Genomic DNA, 9,567 nt, shown 5'->3' on the forward strand with positions numbered 1-9,567 from the left:
TCTGAGAGAGAGCCGCTTCCCTGTCTATGGGGCAACCTCCTCTTTTTTCTTTTGTTATTTCAATAAACTTGCTTTTGCTTTACTCTGTCAGCTCGCTCTTGAATTCTTTCCTGAGCGAAGCCAAGAACCCACCTGGCCTTCAAATGGACCCCAGTCCTGGGGTCCACTTTCCTGTATTGGAGGGAGGTAGGGAGGTAGGGAGGGTGTGGGGAGGGCGGGAGTGTAGGGTGGAGAGGAAGGTCTCTGCCTTGCAGAGGAAATCCTGTCTACACTCTGGGAAGCCCCAGGTTAAATTCACCTGAGAGTTGGATTGAACCATATGTTCCCCTAAGTGTGCGCTTACCACAGTAAGATTGTTTGAAAACACTCCAACGGCCACAGGACTGTTAGCTACGCCTCTGAAGAATGTAAACACAGCCATGTGAATTCCTACAGCCTTGCACTGGACTGAACAGGGTCCCCCACAAATCCTTGTCCACCTGGAACCTCTGAAAGTGACCTTATTTGGAAATAGGATATGTGCAGATGTTATTAAACTAAGGCCATACTGGATCAGGGTGAGTCCTACCCCAGTGACTGCTGTCCTTACACGTGAAGACACAGAGGGACACAGGGAGAACACGGTGTGAAGATGGAGGCAGAGACTGGAGAGAGACTCCTACAAGCCAAGGAGTGCCAAGGATTGTTGGCAAATTTTAGAAGCAGGAGAGAGTCATGGAACAAATTCTCCCTCAGAGCGCCAGCGGAATTAATCCTGTGTCAACAACTTGATTTCAAACTTCTAACCTCCAGAACCGTGGGAGAATACATTTCTGTTGTTTCAAGCCACGAAGTTCATGGTACTTTGTTACTGCAGCCCTAGGGAAACTAACACAAGCCCCAACAATTAAGTAATTCATGCTTCAAATCAGAAGTCTGAAAATTTTTCTGTTAAAGAGCAAATAGTAAATATCTTTGGCTTTGTGTGTCATATGGTCTTTGCTACAACTACCCAAATCTGCCACGATGCGAAATCAGCCACAGGCAGTAGGTGAATGAATTGATATAGATGTGTTCCAATAAAACTTTATTTATTGAAACAGTGGCAGGATTTGTCTCTCAGGCTATAGTTTGAAGACAGGTGCTTTAGATGAAAAACATAATAAAGAAAAGCTAATCTAGAGAACCAGCAGTTCTGTACAGCAAGAGAAGAGGTGTGTTAAGATTCCCATACCTGGTTCCAGCACACAGAAGCAGCATGGCACTGAGCAGTCCCCAACTGCCCGGAGCCCTCCTTTCCTCATCTGAGACACCTCCCTAGTTAACTTCAAGTTCTCATAGTCTGAAGTCCTTTTCTTTAAATATGCTTCTTTTCAGTGATTTGATTTATTAAGTACAATGTGTAAACTCTAAGGAATAAGTGATTTTATGGTGAAATGAATTATTAAAAATATAAAATAAAATCACTGTTATAATTAAAATGTACAGAGCAGTTTTTAAACTAATTAAATAAATTTATCTTGTATCTATCGTGAGACCTTACTTCTGCAAATCCATCTTTATAGAAGTGGAAACTTACCATGTGTCTATGTAGGTGCACGTGTGTGCAAACTGCAAGGTTGACAGAATTCCTTTTTAACTAAACGCATATCTTATTTGAACAAATGACCTCAATTCTTCAAAATAAAATAAGGACTTTAAAATAACCCAAAAAAACTTCTGAATCATTATGTTATTGTTTCCATCATTTTCTAAATCTTGCATATTGATTATCACAACAGATCTACCATCCAGGTACTGGATCACGACCTGACAGTTGTGAACAACTTCAAATCCTGCCTCAAAATTAATTGCTTTAAACAATTTCAGATAAACACACACACAGAAGAATTTTCAATGAAACCAAATACTCACCCCACAATACTGCTCTTCATTGAAGATCTGGGGCGGCAAAGGAATCCCATTTTGAGGCTTTTTCTCTCCAGGAACATTCTCTCTCATCCACTTCCTATTGTCTTCATCTCCAGCTATATCTAATTCCTTAAAGTCAATTTTATTAGCTTCCAAAAAGCCCACGACTTCTTGCTGTTTCTTCCTAATCTGGTCAAGAGTAGAGAAAGATCATTATTAGGCTGTTTGTGAAAAATATTTTGCTTATGTTTACATAAATTAAATCCTCTCTCCAGCTATACCAGACAACACAAATAATTTTGTTAAGCATTCAAACAAGGAAAATAAGAAAATCACATCTTTTCATTATAAAGGATCAATAGAGTGACTACTTAAAATCTGAAATTTTAATAACATCAATGTTTAAATCATTGTATAATCAACTGTTAAACTAAATTTGAGCTTTAGAAGCTTCCACAGGAGTTCTATGTAAGGAACTGCAACCTAACTTTGTATATACACAAACTGAAAACCTAACCCAGAAATTTGCCTTTGAAACAATAGCTGAGTCTCAGCCAATCACAGCAGTTGAGCTTCAGCCAATCATAGGCAGCCAACTGTTCAAATAAGGCAACTACCCAGTTATAACCAATCCAGCAGCCTTTGTACCTCACTTCCCTTTTCTGTGTGTCACTTCCTTTTCTCTGGCTATAAATATAACCCGCACGTGGTGGGGCAGAGCATTCTGAACCAGTTTTGGTCTGGACTGCTGCTAGATTCTAGAATTGCAAATAAAAGCCAATTAAGATCTACAAAACTAAATTTGTTGTAATTTTGTCTTTTAACGCAACCTAATTAGAATAAAGATGCTCTCATATATTTTATTTGCCATCTTCCCAAAATACTTTTAATTTTTTGCAAAGCTTTGATGGCCAAAAAGTAAATGAATTAGTTAGGAAGAGAAGAGATCTGATTGGGAAAAGAGAAAGAAGAGAAAAAAGATAATTTACTATGAAATTCAAACACCAAGTATACCCACACTAAAATGCATTTCAGTCAAAGTTATGAAAATAGGAGTATGAGTCACATTAAACTAAAAGTAGCTTTAGCAATATTACAGGGAATTGAAAAGCCCACATGGAGATTAGCTGAAGAGAAGGGCAGAGGAAAGGCTAGAAAAAGCTGGTGGATATTTCTCCCAGCACGTAAAAGATTAACACAGTAAAATAACCCTTTTTGCCCATATATTCCTTCTTTCCTACTCACACCTGACTCCTCTCTGAGAGTGCAGCGCCAGCCACACCTAAGAAGAAAGTTCATGTGCAATGTCTGTATGTACCGACTGCCATTTCTTATCAATTTGGCCATCCCTAAAGCTTGGACCTCTTTCCCCATAAACTACAATAACTGTCACCAAAGAATTCACGCCTGACAATGTGTGATGCCATCTTTTATAAACACCAGTAAACAAGTTACAGCAGACTCTGCAGACCCCATTTTAAGACACCCCCAGAGAGAAATTTCCAGAAAGTGTAATCGATCAAATAATCAACAGTTATTTATGGACGCTCTACTCTGCACAAGACATTGTGCCCACTCCTTCAGGTGGATGTACTCTTCAACTGTCTGTTTGGATGAAAACAAAGTACAGAACTAATTTGTACAACATAGATACAGAACACACTCAGGACAATAAAGAAGCAAAGAGACAGTCTTTTTTTTAAAGTAAGATGAAATTTTTAAATAGTTTCTCTGACATGAAAATATCTAATATCTGAATTTTTTAAAGTCCTCTGAATAAAATAATGAAAATAAGGGCCCCTTGTCATTTTCATGTAATTTGCTTACCAGAAGGAGATTTTGAGGGTTCCAAATAAATGCTGTAAAAGGCACATGCCTGTCCCAAACCTAATGTCTAGATTCAAACCCTCTTTTAATTCAACCCAAATCCTTTCCTAGAGATCTTTATATTAAAAAAATCTATTTTATTCACTTTTGCCAAGATGAATGATTCACATATACAGTGTTTCTTAATATAAGGAAAAGACAGACACATCTGGATGTGGAAGCCCTGGAATCAAATCACCACCAAGATCAAATTGTATTTGGTCTTGAGGAAGATTTGATTATATAATATATAGTATAAATATCAAGTAATATTTAACTATCTTAAAAATTAACATAAAGTAAATACATATAAATTATAAAATTATATATACACATATAAATTACATATATATAAATGGTAATAACATTTGATTTTTTTAATTAACACTTATACCATAATAAAGATAATGGGAGTAAAAGCATTAGATCAATAAATTAAAGGTTCTGTTAGCTATAACACAACACTTACAGTCAGTAAGACTCAGGCCAACATATATATTTCAGTGTGGGGCAAGCATGGACCAGAAAAAAAGAATTATACAGACACGTGTGGAAAGATGGAATTTCCCTTAAACCTCTGGCATAAGGACTCTGGCAATTCCCAAGTGTCACACGTATGAGCACCCAAAGCAGAGCTGCATGTGTCCCACCAAGGTGCCCTCCTCCCTCTGTTCCTGCGCAGGGAAACTGCTCCAAATTCCACAGCTTCACGGTTGAACTTTTTAATATTACAAAATCCCATCAGACCTGATGACACGCTGCTGGACACATCATGACTATAATTAATCACACTCTCTATACATCCTTCCCAACCTGCCCATAATTATTCGTGCCATTTTATAAAGTGCTCAGATCATTCCAAAGATAACTTTCCTGTTTTCAAGAGTAGAGATGTCTTCATTTTAGGCAGTTTTACTTTTTGAATACTCAGAAGGCAACCTCCTCGAGTCCGTCCAAACCCGTCTGCCCTTCTTCCAAAGCCCTTTCCAGATACCCTCTGGGGAGCCCAAATCAGCCTGGGCCACCTCCCCGGCTTTATTTCCATCTCTGTCAATCATACCTTAGGACTTGAGATGGGGTAGAAAAAGGATTCTATTTTATTCTGCAATTTCTGAATACATGGGAAACAATTTCCAAAAGTCCTGACTTATGTTTCTTCTATTAGAAAGGCAAATAGCGATGGAGAAATAATAAATTAAATTTATTGAGAGGGGAGGATCATACAGTGGCATCCAGGGAAGTGAAGTGCCTGCTGGAAGCATGACATTGTGTTAAGTGCTATTTCTCATTGTCCACCCCCAAAAGAAAGAAAAAAGAGGAAAAAATAAAATAAAATCTGTTCGCCCTTGTCCTCCCCAAACACCATTCACTTAAACTGGGCCGAGTGCATTGCTCAACAAGCCATCTGGGGCTCTTGAGTTCTGCCTGGGCTGAGAGCCCACAGCTGAGGGTGTTAGGGTCGACCCCAGGAGAGGGCAGAGTGAAGGGAGCATGTGGGCTGTTGTCTTTGTAGCACCTCAATACCCTGACTCCAGCATGGGGGTCTCTCTCCCCCTTGGGGGGTCCCTATTAAGGAGCCCCTCTGGGCCCAAAAGGTGCCCCAAGGACACAGCATCAGCTCTTAGAGGACCCCTCCCTTTATGGCCCAGGGGAGGGGTGTGCAGAGCACCCCAACAGTTCTCATCACAGACACACTCCTTCTCTCCATCTCTCCTCTTGCCCCTTCTCTGCCCTGCAGGGTGCCATGGCCAATGCTGGCCCCCCAGGCTGCACTGTCTGTCCTGGGCAGTGGCTCTGTAGGATCTGGGGGTACTTGGGGTCTGTATCACTATCTGGAGCCTTTGGGACCTCAGCAGAGACTCAGAGGGCTCTATTTTCCTATCCTGTTACATTTACTTGTAAGAAAATGGTGTTCTCTGTCCTGAAGTCACCCAGCCACTGTTAGCTACTGTAACGTGTCGGAAGAATCCAACAGCAGTGCCTCTGGGTGCCACTCACTTGGCACCTCCTGTTTATTGTCTCGTACAGTTAGGAGCCTTTCCAGCTGAGGTCACTCTACTGTAGTAAAAAGTACACTGGATTTGAGTCAGAGACGACCTGTGTTTCCATCCTAGAAGGGTGCTATCTGAGCGAGAGCTCTGATCTGCAATTTCCTCATCTGCAAAATGGATACAACACTGCCGTCCTTATGGGGTTTTGGTGAGCACTGAAGATGATGGTGCACGGAAAAGCATTTTGTACCATCGGGCAAGAACCTGCACTGTCAGATACCAGCACACCATTATCCCATCACGCCGTCACACTCGCCATCCGGGTAGGTATTCTGATCACTATTTTAAAGTAACACTGAGGCTCCAATGAATTAATGGATTTTCCAAGATTTATACCCAGATCAATCTAATTCGACAGTCCTATTTTTCCTACCATATTTGCACTGTCAATTAAGGCAGAGAAAGGACTGAGAAACTGAGAAACTTAGGAGACACCATGAAGGACTGTCCTTGAAGACCGTAGTTTCGAAGGCTGTGCATCTTGGAGGCAGCAGGGAATGTCCCCTCTCTCTTTGCCCTCCCCCCACCCACACTGTGGCAATGGCCTTCGGAAAGAGAAGAGGGTGGTACGGGAAGTCATATGCCTTCTCCTGCTCCCCAGGGTCCTAACCCAAACCCCTCTGGAATGTGATAAAAATGTGTCACCGCTCTTTAGAGTCAACTGTTAAAATAGAGCTATAATACACAGCTGCATGTATTTAATTCCTCAGAAAAAGATTAAAATTTGTTTTTCCTTTTTTATTTATTCCATTCATGGAACAGATATCAGAATGCCCTCCTTGACTAGGTGTCAGGCAAGAATCCATTTTTAAAATATGTAAGCTGAAGAAATGAGCAGGAAAGGCTTTGCAGTCGGACCACCACACATGCAGCAAGAGTGAGAGAGGCTGCTCCGGGGTTCTTCCTGCCGAGAAGCTTTTGGGAGAAATTCCTCACCCACAACATGTCATTAGCACCAGCACCATGGGGATAGTCAGTTCTCACTCTTTAGGATAAGACAGAAATTTTTCCATTTACGTGGTTTTGGACAATTCTTTGGACACATAATGATCATAGACCCAGATTTACTAAATAATATTAGCTAATAATTATAGTAATATAATAATTGTAACAACTGCAATGCTAATTAAAATCAATTAACAATAACTATAAAATTATAGTAGCAACTAATATTAACTAACAGTAGCTGGTAATTATAACATTAACTATAACTAACAATATTTCTTGAGCTGTTATTAAACACCTGACACCATGCCGGGCACCGGAGCATGTTATTTCATAAGCACTCATGACAACACTCTGAGGTGGGTACTATTCTTATCCTCATTTTACAGACACGGAAATTGAGGCTTAACAAGGTGAAATACCTTTCCCAAGGTCACGCAGCTATGAGCAGCACTGAAACATTTGCTTAGGGAACTAGAAGTAACTTGGCTTTTCCAAGCTCCTGGAATGCATGGCGCCTCTCCAGTTCCTCCAAGGCTAACTAAATTATGCTCCCAAACTTCAAGCAGGTAGGACAACAAATAAACCTAAGAAATCCATAAATGTATTCATTGTCTTCTGAAGAATACATAGGTTCCTGCAGGCCAAGTCTACAGAATACATAGAGGTAAGTGACAAAAGTTTTTAGCAATGAGCGTCAACAACATACACAAAACCTATCAAAGCAATTTTCCTCCAAAAATTATTTTTTATCTAAATAATCCAAAAATGTACTCAGTATACATTAACTAATAGTTTCTGCAGTCATCAACAGCCACAAAAGATTTTGGAGAGTTTTACATTTGCAGTTGGTACGCATCTTTTTCTGTCACGCTGTTCTAGAGATCACTAAAACAATGGCTGATCAGTTGTGCTCAGAAGGGACGACTGACCAAGCTATTTTGTCTTGTTTTCTTCTCACCCTCTCTAGAAACCGCGTGAACTATCAGGGCTGGGAGTGGCTGCCTTTGGGGCTGTCACCCCAGCCAGTGGCTGGCTTAGGGTATCATCGCTGGCTAAGTGACTGCTGAAATCCAAGCTGCAACCCGAGATTCTCCAGGAACCAGATATAAAAGGAAACAGCCCCCTCACTGGTCTCCAACTCTTGGGATTAAAAAAGCTGTTTTCTCTCCACAGACTTCCTAACTTCTGCTAAAACGTTGATCAAAATATCAGTCCCAGACAGACAGATGCTACAGGTTCAAGTCTAAAATCAAGGCCTGAACCATCTCCAAGGAGAAATGAGTCACTCTGTTACTCCTATTTCTTAAAGCAGTTCTAACCTGCACAGAATGAAGGCCAGAATTGGAGAGGTGGATGTTCTCAAGGAAATCAAACAAAGCAATACTAAAGAGCTCAGCAATACTAAGGAGCTCCCATTTTCAGGCTGTTTGAACGCCTGGAACATTTACAACTGTTGCCGTAGAGATGTTCGCTTTGGTCACTGTGACATCATTTTCCTCATATGATAGTATTACACATGCTAACTTTACACTTTCGGTATGGTTACATCGCATATACAAGTCATTACATCCAGGAGTCATTTTAGCAATCTGGTTCATCATCCGCTCCAAGCAGTGTTACACCAAGTGTCATTTATTTGCAACTTTAAATTAGTTTAAAAGTTTCAGAAACACTCCAAAAAATAAAAAAGTCTGAGATTCTATATCAATGCAATGCAACCAAATCCTGTGTTAAGAACTCCAGCACCAAGCACGCCTCTGTCCTCAAATCCCCTCTCACTCCCAGCTATCTGGATTACACACTTTACATGCTTTTTCAACACCATGAAAACAAATGCGGAAGGCAAAGGGCACACACGCTTACTGCAGAGCCACAGGTGACTTACATACACAAAAAAATATTTAAGGCCAACGCTTGGCCATCCCAGCGCCTGCTTCCAACCCTGAGTTAGTTATTCAGAAAATAGTCTAGGAAGAAAGCCCCGCAGAGGCCACCGGACACCTACCGCTATGGACCCAGAAGAGGTAGCAACAAACACTTTGATAACCATTTCGAAAGTCGGAAAGAGGACTCCCCCCAACACACCCCTGTTAGGGAACGCGTCGCTAGACAAATCCTGACAGTGACGCGGGTGAGCAGGTGCCAGGTCGGAGCTGGCGGCGGCCCAGGTCCCCACTGAGCTCCTGCCCGCCTGCCCCAACTTAAGAGGCTCTGCCTCTCCGAGGAGCAAACAGAGGCATCTTGGGCTTCCTCCTCCATTGGCCCAGGAATATTTTGGGATCTGTCAGGAAAATATTTCATTGGTTGATAAAAGCAGCCACTGGACCCTTTCCCTATCACTTTAAATGCCCGACAACAGTCCCTAAAAGGCCAGGCTGCGCTGCGCACCAATCAGAGACTCGAGCCGAGATGCCTTGGGGCGAAGGGAGGTGGGGCCCAGGAGAACAGAGGAGAAGGAGGCGAAAAGGAGGGAGGGAGGAGCTCTTTGGGGCTGCAAAAGCCCAGAAAACACCACCACAGTCCAGAGTGAGGCTGGTTTTCAGGGCTTTTGGCAAACAAACTGAAAGGGTCAGAATAGCCCCAGACGCCTTTAAATAAAGAGCAGCCTCCTTGTTTTAAAATTTTCTGGCACGTTAAAAAAAAAATTCAGTAAACTGTCATACAATAGAAATTCCTTTATGAGTTGGCCTGTTTCCAGTTTTCTCTTTACCACCTTTTCTCCTAAAGAACAAAAACTGACCAGCCATGGGCCATGTAAGGTTTCACTGACATCCCAGGGCAAGGCAGGGAAATAGCGGCTGGCTTTTCAGTA

The 9,567-nt window shown here is 41.6% G+C and overlaps 1 protein-coding gene across 2 annotated transcripts in view; it reads right to left on the reverse strand.

Moving 5' to 3' along the window:
• The window catches only part of SH3BGR (SH3 domain binding glutamate rich protein), a 53,994-nt gene extending 45,062 nt beyond the window's left edge, over positions 1 to 8,932 (reverse strand). The window contains exons 1-2 of one of the 2 annotated variants that reach the window (XM_069474942.1): positions 8,761 to 8,932; positions 1,894 to 2,079 (exon numbers count right to left, since the gene is read on the reverse strand). In XM_069474942.1, the coding sequence (XP_069331043.1) occupies positions 1,894 to 2,079; positions 8,761 to 8,805 (231 nt within the window). In that variant the 5' untranslated portion in view covers positions 8,806 to 8,932. The remainder of the gene's footprint in view (positions 1 to 1,893; positions 2,080 to 8,760) is intronic. The other variant, XM_069474941.1, reaches the window with a different exon arrangement.
• Between the last annotated feature and the right edge of the window lie 635 nt (positions 8,933 to 9,567).

Source organism: Eulemur rufifrons, chromosome 7 (assembly GCF_041146395.1).
Source record: "Eulemur rufifrons isolate Redbay chromosome 7, OSU_ERuf_1, whole genome shotgun sequence".
Classification (NCBI taxonomy): domain Eukaryota; kingdom Metazoa; phylum Chordata; class Mammalia; order Primates; family Lemuridae; genus Eulemur; species Eulemur rufifrons.